At 50.9% G+C, this 18,657-nt stretch overlaps 11 protein-coding genes across 11 annotated transcripts; 7 read left to right on the top strand and 4 right to left on the bottom strand.

Moving 5' to 3' along the window:
• Nucleotides 1-809: 809 nt before the first annotated feature.
• Nucleotides 810-2,346, top strand: M437DRAFT_17905 (uncharacterized protein; the record flags this gene model as incomplete). Its single annotated transcript, XM_041018923.1, has 2 exons — nucleotides 810-1,237; nucleotides 1,296-2,346. Coding segments are annotated over 2 exons (1,479 nt in total), but the record flags the coding sequence as incomplete, so codon positions are not given.
• An 806-nt stretch (nucleotides 2,347-3,152) lies between these two features.
• On the top strand, nucleotides 3,153-3,973 carry M437DRAFT_62490 (uncharacterized protein; the record flags this gene model as incomplete). Its single annotated transcript, XM_041024091.1, has 2 exons — nucleotides 3,153-3,174; nucleotides 3,225-3,973. 2 exons carry the CDS (start codon nucleotides 3,153-3,155, stop codon nucleotides 3,971-3,973), a joined length of 771 nt encoding a protein of 256 aa, XP_040883294.1.
• A 683-nt stretch (nucleotides 3,974-4,656) lies between these two features.
• Nucleotides 4,657-5,656, top strand: M437DRAFT_80767 (uncharacterized protein; the record flags this gene model as incomplete). Its single annotated transcript, XM_041027416.1, has 2 exons — nucleotides 4,657-5,054; nucleotides 5,116-5,656. The coding sequence occupies 2 exons, from the start codon at nucleotides 4,657-4,659 to the stop codon at nucleotides 5,654-5,656; spliced, it is 939 nt and encodes a 312-aa protein (XP_040883293.1).
• Nucleotides 5,657-6,222: 566 nt separating this feature from the next.
• On the bottom strand, nucleotides 6,223-6,954 carry M437DRAFT_80766 (putative translation initiation factor SUI1; the record flags this gene model as incomplete). Its single annotated transcript, XM_041027415.1, has 4 exons — nucleotides 6,223-6,237; nucleotides 6,292-6,518; nucleotides 6,625-6,705; nucleotides 6,921-6,954. 4 exons carry the CDS (start codon nucleotides 6,952-6,954, stop codon nucleotides 6,223-6,225), a joined length of 357 nt encoding a protein of 118 aa, XP_040883292.1.
• Nucleotides 6,955-7,426: 472 nt separating this feature from the next.
• On the bottom strand, nucleotides 7,427-8,220 carry M437DRAFT_80765 (uncharacterized protein; the record flags this gene model as incomplete). The annotated part of the gene is made up of 2 exons (XM_041027414.1): nucleotides 7,427-8,053; nucleotides 8,110-8,220. 2 exons carry the CDS (start codon nucleotides 8,218-8,220, stop codon nucleotides 7,427-7,429), a joined length of 738 nt encoding a protein of 245 aa, XP_040883291.1.
• A 474-nt stretch (nucleotides 8,221-8,694) lies between these two features.
• On the top strand, nucleotides 8,695-10,625 carry M437DRAFT_39264 (RhoGAP-domain-containing protein; the record flags this gene model as incomplete). Its single annotated transcript, XM_041019979.1, has 2 exons — nucleotides 8,695-8,748; nucleotides 8,805-10,625. Coding segments are annotated over 2 exons (1,875 nt in total), but the record flags the coding sequence as incomplete, so codon positions are not given.
• A 911-nt stretch (nucleotides 10,626-11,536) lies between these two features.
• Nucleotides 11,537-12,466, top strand: M437DRAFT_62486 (uncharacterized protein; the record flags this gene model as incomplete). Its single annotated transcript, XM_041024090.1, has 1 exon — nucleotides 11,537-12,466. One exon carries the CDS (start codon nucleotides 11,537-11,539, stop codon nucleotides 12,464-12,466), a length of 930 nt encoding a protein of 309 aa, XP_040883289.1.
• A 478-nt stretch (nucleotides 12,467-12,944) lies between these two features.
• M437DRAFT_71866 (uncharacterized protein) lies at nucleotides 12,945-14,401 on the top strand (the record flags this gene model as incomplete). The annotated part of the gene is made up of 2 exons (XM_041025749.1): nucleotides 12,945-13,002; nucleotides 13,065-14,401. 2 exons carry the CDS (start codon nucleotides 12,945-12,947, stop codon nucleotides 14,399-14,401), a joined length of 1,395 nt encoding a protein of 464 aa, XP_040883288.1.
• Nucleotides 14,402-14,677: 276 nt separating this feature from the next.
• M437DRAFT_71865 (uncharacterized protein) lies at nucleotides 14,678-16,306 on the bottom strand (the record flags this gene model as incomplete). Its single annotated transcript, XM_041025748.1, has 1 exon — nucleotides 14,678-16,306. The coding sequence occupies one exon, from the start codon at nucleotides 16,304-16,306 to the stop codon at nucleotides 14,678-14,680; it is 1,629 nt and encodes a 542-aa protein (XP_040883287.1).
• Nucleotides 16,307-16,566: 260 nt separating this feature from the next.
• On the bottom strand, nucleotides 16,567-17,271 carry M437DRAFT_71864 (lipoyltransferase; the record flags this gene model as incomplete). The annotated part of the gene is made up of 1 exon (XM_041025747.1): nucleotides 16,567-17,271. The coding sequence occupies one exon, from the start codon at nucleotides 17,269-17,271 to the stop codon at nucleotides 16,567-16,569; it is 705 nt and encodes a 234-aa protein (XP_040883286.1).
• A 174-nt stretch (nucleotides 17,272-17,445) lies between these two features.
• Nucleotides 17,446-18,078, top strand: M437DRAFT_39356 (uncharacterized protein; the record flags this gene model as incomplete). The annotated part of the gene is made up of 2 exons (XM_041019994.1): nucleotides 17,446-17,503; nucleotides 17,555-18,078. The coding sequence occupies 2 exons, from the start codon at nucleotides 17,446-17,448 to the stop codon at nucleotides 18,076-18,078; spliced, it is 582 nt and encodes a 193-aa protein (XP_040883285.1).
• Nucleotides 18,079-18,657: the final 579 nt, after the last annotated feature.

Here is an 18,657-nt window from a genome sequence, read left to right as displayed (position 1 = left end):
CGAGTTGCAGAACGCCCCCCAGAAAATCGGGTCGAGCTTGAGCCCACGCGGGAGCGGCACGGTTTGGTTTCACTCTAAGCTTCAGCCCTATACCACGAATAAATTGAGTGAGGGATGTTGTGGACTTGTTGTGGTGTTTCATGGCCATGTTTGAGCAGTCTCACCAAGGTTGTGATGGGTGATAAAATGATGGCAGCGCACCTCGTGGTGGTCGCCAAATCAACCACATCTGCAGCACTCAGGAGGTTGGCAGCCGCAAAAACTTGGAAACTCCCCACTTCCGTACACCAATTCGGCCTCGACCCTGCATCTCAGCTCTTCTTTCGTGGGGATCCTCGAGGGTTTTATCGTGAAAACTAGCGTCTTATACGTCAGATCTACCGGTGTCTCCACTAGACGAGCTATCTACCTGAGGAAAGTCAACATATAGAAAGACGCGCCTCTCGGCTTATGTACGCGACCGTAAGTCTGACCTTCTTATTTCTTATCCGCACCTTAGCCCTAAAGATATGTCGGTGGCATCAATGTCTTCCATGTCCATGGACGAAACACTAGATTTCGTACCATCAAGACCAGTACCGGCAAAACCGCCAAAACGATTATCAACTATGACTTCAATTGCAGTCGGCGCGGCAGTCTCACCAATTGACGCAGTGCAGGAAGCGACTGCCTTGAGTGGCTCAGAAAGTGACGAACATCCAAACACAGAGCAAGGGCAGTCACCATCCCGACGCCGTGGTAGCTTTTCCTTCCTCACTCGTTCAAAATCTCGCGAAGTCCCTGTTACTCGCAGCCCATCAGGACGCAAGATGCTACGCAACAAGAAACTCCGTGACCAGGAGGAGCGCCGTCGTCAAGAGCAACAGATGCCGGTTGTGTCACACTCGCCTCCGACTTTGCCTACGCTTCCTAACATGGAGCCGATCGAAGGCGCACGCCCTGATTCCATCGCAATCGTCTCTGGAAGAGGTTACGACTATCCTCGCCCTCCTCCTCCAGCCAACTTCTCTCGTCCCAAGCAGGCCAGCACCTCTTACTCTTCTATGCCATCAATGTCCTCGAGCGGCAGTCTGAACGCCCCCAACCCTTACGGCGTTCCATTACCTGCCATGCCCGATTCTCTGCCTCGCACCGAGAGCATCGTCAGCCGAGGCAGAGAGACTTATGCTCCCAGCATCTCAGCCAACATGCATTCTCCTCGCAGAATGCGCCGCAGAAAGGAGCCTGAGGCTTTCAAGTATGACATCCATCCTCCTTCGCTTTCTTCTGCCTACGATGACTGACATGTTTGATAGCATCCTCATCGCAGGCGCTAAAGGTTCAGGAAAGACATCGTTCGTCGAGTTCCTCAAGACCGCATTGGCCCTACCACCGCACAAGCAGACACGCGGTCACACACCACCACCTCACACGCTGATCGACTCTCCTTTCGAGCCAACATACATTGAGACTGATGTTGAAGGAGAACGCATCGGTCTCACTCTTTGGGATTCTCAGGGTCTGGAAAAGAGCATCATCGACCTTCAGCTTCGCGATCTGGCCGCCTTCATCGAGTCCAAGTTCGAGGACACGTTCACTCAGGAGTCGAGAGTTGTACGCACACCTGGAGTCAAGGATACTCATATTCACTGCGTTCTCCTGTTACTCGATCCGACTCGCCTGGATTCTACCATGCACTCTGCAGACCCCTCATCGGTTAAGAAGCCTTCAGGTGCTGAAGACGAGTCGCTGGATCTCGATGTCATAAGAGCACTCGAAGGAAAGACAACCGTCATCCCTATAATCGCCAAAGCTGACACTGTTACTGTCGCCCACATGGCTCATCTCAAGCGTATGGTCTGGTCCAACGTTAAGCACGCAAAGCTCGACCCGCTAGAGGCTCTGAACTTGGACGATGAGGAAGAAGATGAGTCTCATGACTCCGAGGCTCTCGAGGGTGACTTTTCGAGTTCCGAGTCCGAGCTCCAACCTGCCATCCGTTCACCTCCCCGCAAGGCCACCGAGCATGTCAACTCTGAAGACAGCGACACTATGGACACCTCCTTCCCGCCGGTTAGAAAGTCGTCGAGAGCTTTGCTGGGTCCAGTCTCCTCCAAGCGTGCCGACTCTTGCACCCCTGCACCCGAAGAGCTGTTCCTTCCATTCTCCATCTTGAGTCCGGATTCGCACAACTCGCCAGGTGCTTTGACACGCGTGTTCCCATGGGGCGAGGCAGACCCTTGCAATCCTGCTCATTGCGACTACGTCCGTCTTCGCGAATGCGTCTTTGGCGATTGGCGTTCTGATCTCCGTGCTACTTCCCGTGAGAAATGGTACGAAAACTGGCGCACTAGCCGGCTCAAGCGTAACACTGCACCTCGTGTTCGAGTTTCTGGTGGAGTCACTCCAATCTCTGCTGTTCCTAAAGAAGGCCGCACTGTCTCACCAACTCTCACGAGCAGATCTCGTGCTGTCAGCGCTTCTAGGCACGCATCACGAGTGTACGACGAGATGCCCGAGAGACCTCGCACGATGAGCACTAGCAAGGCCGAACGTGTTTTGGGTAGTCCCCGAGGCATTGCTTTGTAGTGTCTTGAATATCGCGCGTCCTTGTTTCTTTTGTCCCTGCTTACTGTTTTTGAGGCGTCTTTACTTCGAATTTCGAGCGCATGATATCCTGGGATGATTCTGGCAGGCGAAGGAGTTCTGCTTTGTCCACACACTCGCTTCTTTGGCAAGTTTGTTTCTTTGGGATGGACGGTAATGGTTTCAAAGCGAATATGGAGGCAAAGAAGACATGAATTTGACTTGGTAGCGGTAATTGCAATATCCAAGCAAAATGAACAACGATTATCACAACGCTCAACTCGTTCACTACGTTTTTACTTTCACTTCTACTTCCACTTTTACTTTCACTTTTACTCTCATTTTTCCGTCCTCGCATTCTTCAAAAAGCGACTCTGTGCCAGCCTTTTCTCTTCCTCCTACTTTCCTCTCCCGAACATCCCGTGTCTCTTCTCCAGACACACTTGGAGCATAAGCACACCAAGTTTGTCTTTTATGACTGCGCAGTCAAGATCTTCAGCTGACTTGCATAGACCAACGTCTCCGGCTTGTCAACATCGTCTTTCGCGGCCACCGAATCGAGCAATACAGTCAAGAATCATAACAACATGAGCAGCCCAAGCGAAGAGAGTTCGTAAATACCAATCAAGATTTCCAAGCCCAGTCTGACATCTTCACAGTCGAGAACCCGGTCATTAGCCCAAGTCCAAACATGGAATCGCCCTCCAAGTCCGAACCCGAGACTGTCGACCTTGAGACTGTCAACCTTGAGACTGCCGACCTTGAGACTGTCGACCTGAAGACCCTTTCCAAGGAAGAGCTCGACAAGCTTGAGCGTCAGCTCCAAGAGGAGACCCGCGGCGCCGTCGAGAAGATAGCCGCATTGGAGATTGAACAAAAGGAGCTTGACGCCCAGCTCGATGAGCTCAGACCTAGAATGCAAAAAGTCGAAGCTGAGCTCAAGTCCAAGGGTTACAAGATCGAAAACGACCAAGTGGTCCCAATCATCGACCTTGAGCCACTTCGCGAATGGGCCGTTGCAGCCAATGCTAGAGCTGCTGAAGGCTGGCTTGAGATTCGCGATCGTGTTGAGAGATGCGAGACCGCTTTCAATCTTCGCATCGGTGGTGTCATGAAGATTTTGCAGTCCCAGCCCGGCCAGGATGCTGTTTTCGCTGAGCTGCTGCAGAAGTACCTCACAGGAGGTTCGGCAGAGGATATTTGTGACCCTGCCAAGCCTGAAGATTACGAGATTTCCGAGGATGAAGAGGAGACTAGAGAGGAGACTGGAGAGGAGACTGGAGAGGAGACTGGAGAGGAGACTGGAGAGGAGACTGGAGAGGAGACTGGAGAGGAGACTGCAGAGGAAACTGCAGAGGAAACTGGAGAAGAAGAATGGTTGATGGTTGTTCGTACTCGCACTTGGTAGATGGGTCAAGATGAGGAAATGAGACTCAAGGGGACGATCAAAACCTGATGTACTTGGCGGATGGATCGCTCTGCAGATACTTGAAAACAGCGACGACGGAATCGAAAAGCAGTCATAACTTGACATTGAGAGATGACTCGAGGATGAACACACTTGGGCAGGACCTTACGTAGCTTGACTACTTTACGTCTTTAATGACACGACCATCTTCAAATCCGCTGACGCGACGGTAATGTTCTTGTGACAAGACGTAGACTCGGTTGGCTGCAGTGGTAAGGTCAAGATGAGACTGACTAGCAGGCTCCACATACCTCTGAACTTCCCTTGTATGCAGGTGGGCATACTCAGACGATACTCTCGCAGACGAACGAGTCTCTGGTATAGCTTGTCAAAATGCAAAATATTTTCTGAGTCCAGTGATTATCCAAAGGAAGAGCTTGACTGATTAACCTCTCAACGGACAGCATGCTTGTAGATCTTTCCATTGTGCATTTTTATAGATCATAGAAGATCAAGCATGTGTAGTTGAAGATAGGAAGCTGGCAGTCGTGGTATAACTATATACTTCCAGCGGCCATCACTCCCGAAAGGCCCGTGCTCGCCGCTCCTCCAACATTTGACATTTGCTCCACCAAGAAACATCTATACCGGTGGCACATTCACACACGCCACACGCAATCAAAATGTCAACACGCACGCCAGTGCAGCGCCTATTGCTGCAACAATCCAGCAACACACCGCTCACTACCCTCCTCTCGCCCTACCTCTCTCAACCCCACTTGCGACAACCCAACACCACACGCGCCTTCAGCAACACCTCTCCCAGCTATGCCGGCGTCCGCAAGGCAAGGTCCTTTGCCCCACAGCAAATGGGCATGAAACAGCCCTCCCAAAAGTCTTTTGAAGTTATGAAGAGAGACCAACTCAAGAATATCGATCAGATGCCCAACGATCTGGGCTTGATCCCTGGCACTTTTATCATGCCTACTGCTTCGCGGTTGCCTTCTCTGACTTCAGAGTTCGGTGCGAGGTTTGCGTTGGAGAAACATCGTGCTTGGACGAGGATTAAGGAGGTTTTTGCGTGAGTATCGCCTTCTTCTCTGTCCTTGTTCCCCGTGTCGAAGCTAATCCGTGTTATACAGCCGCCACTACATGGGTTTCTTCCACGTAAAACCCCGCGCAGACTTCCAAACCTCGTCCATCCCTTCAATCGCAAAATCCCTCTACACGGAAATGTACACCGCCTTTGCCGCAGGAAACCTCTCCCCCATAGCCCCCAAACTCTGCGAAAACATCTACACCTCCCTCGAACAAAGGATCCTAGCACGAGGCCCCAATACCGGTGTTTCTTGGACATTGCACTCTTGGGTGTCAGAGCCTAAAATCGTGTCTCACAAATACATGCCCCTGAGTTTTGAGGACAACAAGGATAAGACGAAACAAACCACTATCCAACAGGTTTGTGTGAGGATGCAGAGTTATCAGAGTTTGAAAAAGACGAAGAGGGTCAAGCAGGGAAACAAGACTGTCGAGGTTGCTGAGGAGGGCAGTTCGGCGGCGCCTAGGCCTGTTACTGAGTATCTTGTTGTGCAGAGGTTGTGTAAGAGGGGAAAGATGGGTCCTTGGATGGTTTGGGGCACTACTAAAGAGTCTGATCCTGAGGAGGCTCTGAAATCATCATAGAGGCTTGAGCGACGACATTTGTACGATATTGACAAAATACACTGCATTGTAACATAGCAACATCTCGATTCGGACCTTTTATTATTCAACACGCAAGAGAACGAATGACACGGAGGTTATTTTGATCATGAACATGCTTAGCTTATGTTTAGGACAACATCACAGGGAGGAAGAATGTTTGTAGAAGCAATACTGGGCATTTCCATATTTCATAAAGCAATATCCTCTCGCCTAACGAGCATAGCAAAGGCAGTAGAAGAGAAAGACTCGACCGAAAAAGTATAGGAAAAGACGTCGAGCAATCGTGAGAAAGATTGCTGCAGCAGTAGAGACAGGTTGGGTATCTTTAGCAACGCCAATGTATCCGCGCCATGATGTCAAAAGGTGATGATGTTGGCGGTAGCAAATATCATGTCTAGTGAAGTTCGTAAGGGTCGTAGAAAAAAAGCCGTGTGGATCGTGGCAATGGGCGCCTTGTTGACGATTCGAAGAGGAACAAACGTCGTGATAATCCATCGGCTGGTCTCTCGTACCCGACGAGGGTGCATGGCGCGGTTGTTGGACGTTTAGAAACCGTGGACCTGGTGTAGCGGTTAGTACATGACAGCGACGAGCAGTTGAACAAGACAACTCACCTTGATGGTCTTGGCATCAAGACCCAGGCCCTCCTTCTTGTCACACAAGAATTCCTGAACATCTTTTCTCTGATCACCCTGGAGTTGGATGACTTCACCCATCTCGGTGTCGCTCACGATGGTGCCATTGCAAGCAAAGGCCTTCTTGATGACCTTGAGAATCTTCTTCTGATCGAACTTCTTGGGGAGTCCCTGAACAGTGGTCAAGGTCTTGCGTCCATTGCGCTCTGTGATGTACAAGTTATGTCAGCAACCCCGCCTTTTTTTATGTGTAACCAGACCAGCGCTTAGTGCCAAGGCGGTCAGATGATTGAAAAACAAGGCGACACGTACGCTGGATACGAATGTGGATGTAGCTGCTCTGGTTCGACTGCTTTATCTCTCCGGTGTCTTCATCGGCTTCGGCGAAGGGGTCTGTTCGAGTCACGCGAGTTAGCGAGTGGTGCCCAAGCGTGGTGGCGGCGTCGGTCGGCGCTTCAGCTTGCTTTCACACATGAAGGAGATGGATGCTCAGAAGAACAACCACCGCATGGGCCTTGGGTGAGAGCGAAGAATGTGCGAGCGAGCGAGTCAAGGCGGGGAGAAAGTCGGTCTGGGCCTGACGTAGTGGGGGGTTTGCGGCGACATACCGAAGGACTTGAGGTTTTCGATCGAGGCGGACATAAAACGCAGTTGCTGTTCTCTTTCCGGGGAAGGGTTGAAGGAAAAAAAAGTGTGTTGAGTGGGTGTCTGGTGAGAGTTCTGGGTGGACTGGCGTCTGTTGGTTGAGTGGAGAGTGTTGCGTGAGAAGTTGCGATGTTGTGAAGTTCAAAAGAGGGTTGAGAGGGCTGCGCGAGGGGCAGCCCGAGCGCCAAGATGCGCTAATCTCACGTGACTTGAATCTCGAGACCCTTCTTTGATCGACATGTTCCCTTCCTGTCGAACAGGACTATAATAGGCTATAGAAATGCACAGTAGTATTCTGATCTTGAGCCTGCCCATCGAGATAGCCTAGAGTTGGCCTCTCTCAGTGGAGACCACGTTCTTCACGAAAGTATTCTGCATTTTTATAGCTATACTGCAGCAGTCGTTGGCGAACGGAGAGGTATTAACAGTATATTGATTATGGGAGCCCTGCCAGCTCAGTATCGTCTACTCATAGACCATTGACGAGGTTGCCAGCACCCTCGGTAGTAGGAGCAAGAACCCAGTCCTTGACACCTCCCTTCCAGTCTGCGATTCTGCCTTCTCTTATCCTGACAACGACTACTCTTATCTCCTCGTCCTGCAAGAAGGACTGTCTGTTGGCCTCTTCTTCCTCAGGGTTGCTCGTTGAGCGGCTTAGAACGTTCTGTGATGCATCCTCCCTCTCAAAAGTGTTGTTCTCTAGATGCTGTAGCTTGCACCACTTCTCTTCTTCTGATCCGACCGGCAAGACGACAGCAGTACCGTTAATGGTGGCACTGATTGAGCCCATCTGAGTTGTATTCATGCCCATAAGCAGGGCAGCTAGGGAGCTACGGCCAGGAGCTCTACGGCCTTCGGGTGACGAGTTTCTGTTGTTGGTAGCAGGTCTATGCGAGACCCAATCGTGTACAAGGAGCGAGACGTTTGGATTTGCGGTGAGGTTGACAGTCTTGCGCGAGGCAGGGTTCGAAGTCATGATGATCACGGGACCGGCCGGCATTTGCGAGGCAGAGTTGGCGAAGGGATGTGAGGCAAGGTAGGTGTAGTTCATGAGGGCAACATGCGGTTGCAGCTCTGTGCAGGTTGCCAGATGAAGCTGTCGTCAGGGTCAGTACTTAATGTAGAACAAGCATCAGGGTGAGGTGGACGAACGTAGCGAGCATTCTCCAGGCAGTTGACGACTTCAGAGGGTAAAGAGGTAGCCAGTTGAGGCTGAGTGTGGGTTGATGTTTCCCAAGTAAGAGGGGGTTGCGCGTCAGACATGGTTTTGATTGTGAGGTTCGTGTGGTTGGTACAGAAGGACAGCAGTGTTTGTTGATGCGAAAAGCGATGCACATGGAGCTGAAGATCGAGAGACGCTCTGGATCGAACGACGAACCCATGACGACTGCCCAGCGACAGTGCGCGGTCCAAGCCCCCAGCTTTCGCATGCGAACGCGCGCGTGCCAAGCGAATCGTGTCCATCTACCGTTTATAACAATACCATTGATCACTCCTGTCTGTCTCAGGCTTCGCTGCTTGATACACAAAAGTCCACCATGTCGTCTGACCTTCCGAGAGACAGCGATCTCGCGACCAACGGCGACACGAATGGCGCCTCACTCGATGCACCGACTCTCGCGCCCACAGCGTCCGTCACATCAACAGCGCCCGTGTCCAATCATGTTGACAATGTCATGTACTCAGATGTCCGTTTGTCGCATCGCGAACCACTCGACTGTCGACTGACTTATGTAGATTGGAATCAACACTCTCTTGAACCGTCTTAAGCAAAGCATTGCATCTTCGCGCGTACGCCCAATACTTTCACTCCCTGCCCTAAGCGCCCTACTGAACAACTACCCTAGGACTTTTCCGATTTTCTGAAGAAACGCGGTGCAGTGGAAGAGGATCATGCTAAGGGTTTGCGACGTCTGGTCAAATCAACCACCGACAACATTCACTCCAAGGAGTCGAGACAGGGCTCCTATGTTACCAAGCTCGATGAGGCTATGCGCCTGCACGACCGAATCGCCGACAATGGAATGCAATTCTCTCTAGCCCTGCACCAGATGCATGAAGATCTCAACGAGCTGTCACTCAACATGGAAAAGGGGAGGAAACACTGGAAGCACGAAGGCCTGAATGCTGAGAAACGTGCTACCGACGCCGAGTCTGCTATGGAAAAGGCAAAGTCAAAGTATGACGGCCTGGCAGAAGACTACGACCGCGCCCGTACTGGCGACGCAAAGAGCTCAAGACGAATCGGTCTAAAAGGCATGAAGAGTGCTCCTCAGCACGAGGAAGATCTCCTTCGCAAGCTTCAGGTTGCAGATTCAGATTACCAAGCAAAGGTCCAGGCAGCAAAGGCGCAGAGAGAGGAACTCATCAAGACTGCTCGACCTCAGGCTGTCAAAGCTCTGCAAGAGCTGATCAACGAATGCGACTCGGGTCTCGCTTTGCAGCTCCAGAAGTTTGCCTCGTTCAACGAGAAACTTCTCCTAGGCAACGGCATCGCTCTCAGCCCGCTTCCTCCTAACGACCCCTCAGCTCCCGTCCAACACAGTCTTCGCGATATTGTCCTCGAAATCGACAACAAGGCTGACTTTGACAACTACATGAGTGGTCACATCTCGAAGGTTCCCAGCAGAATCTCTGAGATCAAATACGAACAACACCCAACTCTCAGGCCAAAGCAGCAAACTCCTACTCCAGCCAGTCGACAGCCTTCGTCGACGCTGCCAGGACCAGCGCTACCTGAAACACCGACGACAAGCGTGCCAACACAGCAGCCTACCTATTCCACACCACCAGGACCAGCCCTTCCACCCACGACGCAATATCCATCTCAGCCTTCCTACGGTAACCCTGGCAATCCTCCTTACCCCACTGATCCGCCTCAGCAATATAATACTGCGCCCTACCCTACCAGCCCAGGAGCACCTCGTGGCTTCTCTACCTCGACACAGGGCACCAGCGCTCCCTACTCTCCTGTGACGCCAGGTGGTATGGGTGCTCAGCAGAGCTTCTCTTCTCAATCACGTTCCTTGTCTCCTGGTCCTGTCGCAACTGCTCTACCTCCTCCTCTCAAGCCTGTCTTTGGCGTCAGCTTGGACGAGTTGTACAACAGAGATCAGACGGCTGTTCCCATGATTGTCTACCAATGCATGCAGGCCGTTGATCTTTTTGGTCTTGATGTCGAGGGTATCTATCGTCTCAGTGGTACAGCCAGCCATGTCCAACAGATCAAGGCTCTCTTCGACCACGATTCCCAAGTCGTCGACTTCCGCAACCCAGCATCCTTCTACCACGATGTTAACAGCGTAGCCGGCCTTCTCAAACAGTTCTTCCGCGAACTTCCCGACCCTCTTTTGACACGTCGTTCGTACAACAGCTTCATCGATGCCGCCCGCATCGAGGACGATACGACACGTCGCGACGCTGTTCACTCGGTAATTAATGAGCTGCCTGACCCCAACTATGCTACTCTCCGAGCTTTGGTCCTCCATCTCAACCGCGTCCAGGAGCATTACGCCAAGAACCGCATGTCGACTTCGAACCTGGCAATCTGTTTCGCACCATCGTTGATGGGCTCACATACTGGACCACAGATTGCCGACGCTAGTCTGCAGGCGAGAGTTTTGGATACGATTCTGACGAACACATTCCAGATCTTTGACGAGGATTGAAATGATCAAAGCTGCTAGACGTTGCTTATGCTGTTGATGACGGGACGGGTATACATTTGTGCATGGCGTTAGACATTTTCATCAGCGACCGAGCGTTTCTTGCTTTCTCAAGATACCTTTGTCTTTTCCTTTGCAGACGAAAAATTGCATTTTGTTCTTATCGATTTTGCTGATGTGTGAGAGCTTACCAGACATTCCTTCATCTGATTCTTCTATCCATTTGGCCGCCAGTGTTTACTCCCCCGACGGTGAATCCTGGTATTGTCAATCTGTAAAAAGACAGAACCATTTCTTGAACAGAAGTCTGGCCAGTGAGATATGCTCTCGTGGAGTCTTTCAATGGACAGCTCCCTTTCGTGGAAACTATCGTGCATTGCGACATCACAGCCCCTCAAACACGGGCAGACAGAAGGAGTACGATAGAGAGAGCAGGGTCATCGACCTGATATAATGGCCGTCTTTGAACCACTTCACTCTATTCATTCACTTACTCCCCAGCACTTGCCCCCCTCTACTCCTTCCTCCACGACCTCTCTTTGCTCATCTATTTAAACCTTTCCGGATGACAACTCAACACTCCTAGTTCCATCCAAATCGTCTCCATAACCACTCTCCAACGATCACATCTCTTGCAATCCCAACTACCTTAAGTAACCAGCAGAGTTGACGGTCTCTGTCAAGAATTCAAGTCTCTGGTATCAACGACACAAGAACCTGAATACGAAAGAATTACCAAAGTAAGCTATCAACGCTTCGACAACGTCTCCCCGTTACTGACTATGAAGCTGTCAACATCTTGACTCCCGAGTTGAGAATACCTATCAACTCAAAACAGTTCTCAGTCATCCACCAGCTACCAAGGTTGGCTCTTAACTTAGCAACGTGTTCATCAACTATACCCAATCTTCAGCATGGAGATCCAGCTATCCAACAAGTTCGCCTTGGCTTCCGAAATCAAAATGAGCATTGAGATTCACGAATACTTCTCATTGCCTTCCAACAGCGGACACAACGCAAACATTCCCCCCGTCAAACGTGGCGGGGAGATTCCTTTGCAGGAGGAGCGCCCAGCGAAGAGGTTCAGGTACAGCGAATCAGAGATCACTCAAAGTGTGAAGGTACTCGTGCACCACTACGGTCTTGACACAGCTCAAGAAGAGGTCTTGACAGCTCTGGTCAAAGAGCACGAAGTGGTCCCCACAGTCGAAGAGGTTGAGTGGGTCGTCCAAGAGGCTCAGCTTCGTGATGGTGATCAGGCGCTCAACTGGCCCATGTTCTATTTCATGGAGTTCTATCCATGGTACTTGCGTTTGCTCAAGGACGACCATCGAGTGTTCGTGGGTATATTCGAACATCAGAAGGAGAAGCGCGATCTCTGGGCCAGTTTCACACCCAAAAGTCAATTCCACCTTAACGGACCCCTACCTGGCAAACAGAAGAATGTGTTCAGACTCAAAGCCGAACTCCGCCCCTATATCAAATGGCACGCATCATTCGAGGAGTTGTTCCAGCTCAGCAACATCAAATCTGACAGTTTCGAAGACCTCGCCGGAGCCAAGAAGGCACAGCAACAGCAAACCGCATACATCAAAGCTGTGATGAAGGTTCTAGCCCGATTTCCTGGGCTCATCTTTGACCGTAATCTTCATGAAGGTGAACAGAGTAACCAACTTTACGGACCAACATGGGACGCCTTTCCCTTCTTGAACAGAGAGGAAAGATCGGAGCAGAACCCTCTGAACGACCTCTTCAAGCTGCTCTGCTCGATCAAGGTCGGAACGATCAAATCTTTGAAGAAGCTGAGAGAGGATGATGAAGATGACGACGATGATGAAGATTGAATGGACAAGGACCTGAGGATACATTCTGCTCTACTGAGGAAGGGTTGAGGGATTTTGGGGAAGATGATGTATATTGGAGGAATCAGATGCCAGACATGGCGGAACGCAGCGTAAGCGATGCGACGAAGGCTATGAACTTTTTCTTTTTTGAGGATACTTACGGGGAACGAGGGCGATCAATATCAAGACATCTAATGAGATTCAATTCCATTTGTATCACTTATTTCACATCATGTTTTCCTCTTGTTCCATGTGAGGCAGTCGAAAAGAGTGACAGGGTGGCACTCGAGACATGGTTCGGCGAGGGGGACTGCCAAGAACGATCCACCTCGGCTCTTTGGAGCATTCCCCGGACTTGGACCCTTCGCGTCACCAACAGCATGTGAACGGAAACATGAACACTCGGAACTACACAACTGCTTTCGCGAAGCCACCTTGAACAGGAGAAGAGTAGGATGAGGAAAGGATCACAGCCATCATGGAGTTCATGACCAATCTGCAAAGCGGGCTCGACGAGCAAAAGCCATCGCTCTTCGGTATACCACCACCCCCTGTCGCAATCACCATCAAGTATCGCATGAACTAACTTGCCCTCCAGAACTGCTCTCGGAACAACAGCTGGGCGCTCTCATCCCACCATCTCTACGCTACCTCCTCGCCATCGCAACCCACCGCTACCCTCGCTACCTCCTCCGCATCCTAAACTCCTTCGACGAACTCTACGCCTTTCTTTCCCTACTGGTAGAACGCCACTACCTTCGCACCTATGGCGGCGGCTTCACAGAAAACTTCTACGGTCTGAAACGAGAAAGAGTACTCCTCACCAAAGGCCATGAGATCCCTAGAGCTGCTCTGGGAGCTCCCGAACAGGTCCGCGAGACGTTAAAGCTAAGGAATCAAGATGTGTGGAAGAATTTGGCTGTTATGGTCATGTTGCCATACACAAAGAGGAAGTTGGATGAGCATTATGATATTCATGCTGCTTCGGCAAACATCCTAGGCCCGGCTTTCAGAGGAGATGCTTTGCCTGAGAATGCGACGTATAGACAACGCATCTTCCACTACTACAAGTGGTTCTTGAGCAAAGTATACCCAAGCGTGAATGCTGCGTATTACTTTGCTTTGCTGGCATTCAACCTGGCTTACCTCTTCGACACTTCCAAATACCATAATCCCTTCTTCTGGCTTATTGGAACGAGGATACGACGCATGAATCAAGCAGATTATCAAGCCATTGCCGCAGCTGCTGCTCCTGCTGCTCCTACACCTGGCGCTAAACCATCGACTTCGCAATCTCTGTTCAGCCCTAGGACCTTGACGCACACGGTCTACCCACGCTTACTTTCCAGTCTAAAAATCCTCCTCCCAACCTCAATCTTCGCACTGAAGTTCCTGGAATGGTGGCACGCCTCAGATTTCGCGAGACAATTGTCTCGAAAAGCAGCTGAAGGACTTGAGCTTCCTGCTCCCACCATCTCAGGAATACCAAAGACACCTGCTGCAACTCCGACTACACCTTCCAAGTCTGGTGTGACGTTCGCAACTACTGATGACGAAAAGTCCTCGGACAAAGAGAAGGAAGAAAAGGACGATAAAGACAAGATCAAACCGCCGATCTCTGCAACAACAAACCTACCTATTTTCACCGTTCCTCCTGCCACAGGCTCCGCTTGTCCAATTTGTCTCTCGCCTATTCAAACACCCACGGCATCACAGACTGGCTATGTATTCTGCTACACATGTATTTTCCGCTGGTTGGAAGGCGAGCATCCACGCCAGGTAGCATTTATGCAAGGAGGCAACACAGAAGAAAACTGGAAAGATGAGTCAGGAGGAAATAGAGAAGGAAGTTGGGAGGATGGAAGGGGAAGGTGTGCAGTCAGTGGAAGGAGATTGTTGGGAGGTAGTGGTGGGTTGAGACGAGTCATGGTTTGAGTACGATACAAATGTTTGTTTTGGATGTGTCTGTTGAGACAGCTTCAATCTCTCCGCGTGCTCAGAACTGTCACTGTGAAAGCTGAAGAAAGACACAAATCTTTGGGAAAGAATGTGGTTTCCACAGAGATGCTTCTTTGACGGCTATCTCGATGACTAGGCTTGAACTCTAAATCACAACTTGTGCAGTTTATCAGGTTCTATTATCCTTGAAAATCGGGATGGGAGGAAGCCATGTTGCGATATCGTGACAGTCTTAGTCTAGTCTATGACATCTCATGCAACACTCTGCTCCGCACTCTGCTCCAATTCTTTCGCGAAGTTGCATTCGCCTAGTGTGACAGTAGTCACACATGCTCCTTTGCTTCTTCTACGCCTCTGTCTCTGGTGTCCTGCACCGGCGTTTTGTCTGACGTCGCGTCTGCCTCTCCAGTCCTCTGCGCCAACATCTTCCACACACCTGCGACCCTTTCCCTTACCATCCACTGCAAAATCCCAAGCTTGGCTGATGTGTTCTGTGGAATATGGTATCGACTGCACTCGTTGAGTTTGGACGCATTGTGATCCGTGGCATGCAGATACGACATTATAGCGTTGAAAGACCTCGTTTCTGGCAGGGAGGCTACGGGCAGCGGTCAAAGAGTGGCAGGCTTGGTGTGCTGATTCGGCCGAGCGACGATAATGCTCTTCCCAACCGCGGTGCACCCAATCGACTGGTCCGGCTTGACCTTCAGCAGGTATTTCGAAGCCTGGAGGTAGATGGAGTTGCGATCCGCTATACAGCTCGTCGCAACTGGAAGCTTTAAATAACCTGCTAATAGCGGGATGTGCCTGAGACGTGTACATCTCTTGTATCCGGCGAGGCGGACAAGCGGGTGGCATGACAGGGGACGACAACGGCGAGTCAGAAGAAGACGACGAAGCTGACAAGGAACGAACAGGGGAAGAGGCGTAATGTTGCCTAATCCAGTAAATCGGGCGTAGCAGGAATATGGAGCTTTTACGTTGGTGCTCATCCGGCGTTAGTTCTCTAGTATTTCCTTCCATCTCTGCAGATGTTTGCTCTTTGATCTGCAAAACACCATGGAAATGCGAATCTTTACGCTTGTCTTGGTCCCCATTGCGGCTGCTCAACTCTGTGGCAGGATTTGTCGGAGAACCATCTGGTCGCATCCAAGCAGGAGGTCTATTGCCTAGATCGATCGAGGTCCGCGGTGAGATAGCCATCTCATCTGTAGCAAGGTTCACATGCGATAAAGAACCCTGGTACGCTCCGGACATCAGGAAGTATGGTTCTTGTGATGGACTTTGTGCACCATCAACATCAGCAGAGGACTGACGTTCAGAATTTAGCTCACAGGAGATCTTGCCTCTGCGAGTTTCGTTGCGAGCCTCCTTGGGCTCGGTGCCTCGGCGCATGCGTCGGATTAGATTGTCTTTGAAGTTGGACAGCGGGTAAGACCAAGCCCGAAGGCGGTTGCTTTTCGAAACCGACTCGATAGTGGTCACAGACCCATGAAGGGGAACTGTCCGGCTGGCCGCAGGAGCTGTCTTGACCCTGCGAATCCCGAGCGTTCTCCTTCTGCGCTTAGCTGCTGGTTGCTCTACCTGGTCGTCCTCCCGTTGCGACTCGATGGTGATAATACTGTCGCCTACAGTCATGACATGGACCATCACATCAGCTGATAGATCTGTCGATGCGTGCTCGGGATTGTGGAGTGTATGTCCGGAATGTGTCGGAGAGTGCTGATATATTGATGCCTTGGTGCTGGATTGGCGGTCATGTTGCAGTTGTTTGTCTGCCTTAGCTATTTTTTTTGGGCTCGCCGAGTCAGCACCACTGGCTTCTACATCGTGATGAGCAAGAGCTCGCGACAAATGACGCTTCAGTGAGGCGAGAGTCATGACGGCGGCACGGAAGTGTAAGCAAGCAGGTAAGAAAATGTTGTTGCCGATGGATATTGCTGATCCGAGAATGAGTCGGGACACCAGGATCGGGAGTATGGTTTGATGACAGAGAAAAAGCAAAGAGGTTTGTGCGGAGCTCTATAAGAGAAGTAGCTCCAAGTAAGCTTGAGTGAGTTTGTTACAGGTAGTATGCTTCAACGGTAGCAAACCATAACTACAGCTTCTCAAACCCCGCTGTGGAGATTGATAGGCGGCTATTAATCGACCTCTTGGGTCACGAGCTCTTCTTGGATACCTTCGATACCATGGAGGGATTCGGCAAGTTGGTTGACAAAAATGTCAGCGACTTTGTCAACAGATTGGCCATGGACGCCTTCATTCTCAAAACTGGTGGTTCGCTTGCCTTCAAGACCACAAGCAACGATACGGCTGAACCATTTGAGATCAGTGTTGATGTTGAGGCCAACACCGTGGCTGGTAATGTTCCTGCGCAAGTGGACACCCAATGCGGATATTTTGTCGTCTGGGGTGGTCCAAACTCCAGGATTTTCGGTGGTCATGGCCTTGATGCCATAATGAGCGCAAGTTTTGATCAGAGTCTTTTCCAAAAGGCAGACGTAGTTCCTTGGCGACAGATTATGTGTCTTCAGATCGATAATGGGATATGCAACAAGTTGACCAGGGCCGTGGAAAGTGGTTTGGCCACCACGGAGGGCTTCGTAGAACTCAGCATTGCCATTGTCCTTCAGATAAGACTGTTGTTCGGCCGAGACGGTGCCGACTTCACGTCGACCGCATGTATAGACGGGCGAGAATTGGGCAGTGATGATGGTTGGAACTGGAGCAGGGATTGTTGCAGGCGAGGCCTTGTGGGCTAGAAATTTTCTGACCAGATCTTGCTGCAAAACCTCGGCTTTGGCATATGGCACAATGCCTTGCAGTCTCAGGTGGCGCAACAACATATTTGGTGGATAGTCAGGCGTTGGTAGATGTTTTGACGAAAGAAGCAGGCACGCTCGATGTCTTGTGGCTGCCTCGCGATGTGGCTGAAGTGTGGCTGTGCAGGACGGCAGCTTTTTGAGCCTTGCACAACCTTGATGTTCTCGACTTCATTGCGACTCTGACACATCAACATCATGGCCAACGATCAAGGCGTCTCTAAGAGGCCTCGCAAGATGTCGCGTCTGCCAAAAGGTAAACCTACTTCCAATCTCTACTCACCCAATTCCAACTCACACTGTGCAGACTACAAAGTTGAAAAGCGCCCATTGCTACGCCCTCCAATCACTTCGCAATATGCCAATGCCGATGTCCCCAAAGTCGTCTATGTCTCTATGAAAACTCCCTTCATGTCAGCCGTCAAGCGTGTCCAGAAGCTGCTAGCTCAAGCCGAGAAGCGCCTTGCCCAATCAGCTGCCGATCAAGTCTCCAACAGACCCAAATACTCCCACGCCAACGACGAGATCACAGACATTGAGCGTGTAGCTGCCACCATGGCCGCCAACAAACATGATCAAGATGAGATTGTCCTCAAGGCTACTGGTAAAGCAATTGCGAAAGCTCTCAGTCTGGCTCTCTGGTTCCAGCAGAGAGTCGAGTACAACGTTCGCATCGAGACAGGCACTGTTGGCGCCATTGATGACATTGTCCCTCCGGAAGATGCTCCGGAAGATGAAGATCAGAACATGAAGGATGAAGAGGAAGATATCCCTGAATCCAGAATTCGCTTTGCCAGCACCATCCAAATATTTGTCTCGGCCGCCTCATGAACGCGCCATACATTCGGCTACTTCCTGGTCTTCTCCAACGCCTGCCATTAGACAAGCTTGCGATCCATTCTTATGCTTTGCCAGTCTGCTCTCTCCAAGGATGATCCCGTTACAGCTGCCCTCTGACCATACCAATTGCATACTCAGACTGGCACCGAGTGTATCATGGGCATCTTTACCAGTTACCCATGCTCTAAACCTGGCAAATGATGTCTCTAGATCGGAGACCCATTCTCAGCGGCTCTCGAGTCGACGTACGATGTGCTGGTTAGCAAAGTGTCCTCGCCTCATCCTCGAAACTGTCGCCCGGCATGAGACACACGCTCTTGTTCGTGACCATCAACGCTCCCCTTGACTGCTTCGGCGACGCTGGGATCTCGAATCGTACTCTCAAACAGGCTTCATGGCATGACCTTTCGACCTCCACGACCCACAAATTTGTTATGGCGTACGGATAATCGTTGAGGAGCCCTGAGACGAGGAGATCAAACACACACATATGGCTCTATTTCAGACGTTATCAAGATAGTCAGCGCTCGAAAATGTATCGCGCGCTAATCCAGGCATCGATCGCATCAC

This window comes from Aureobasidium melanogenum (assembly GCF_000721775.1).
Source record: "Aureobasidium melanogenum CBS 110374 unplaced genomic scaffold scaffold_2, whole genome shotgun sequence".
NCBI classification, from domain to species: domain Eukaryota; kingdom Fungi; phylum Ascomycota; class Dothideomycetes; order Dothideales; family Saccotheciaceae; genus Aureobasidium; species Aureobasidium melanogenum.
The sequence above is the reverse complement of the archived record's forward strand: the minus strand, read 5'-3'. Positions and strand labels throughout refer to the sequence as shown.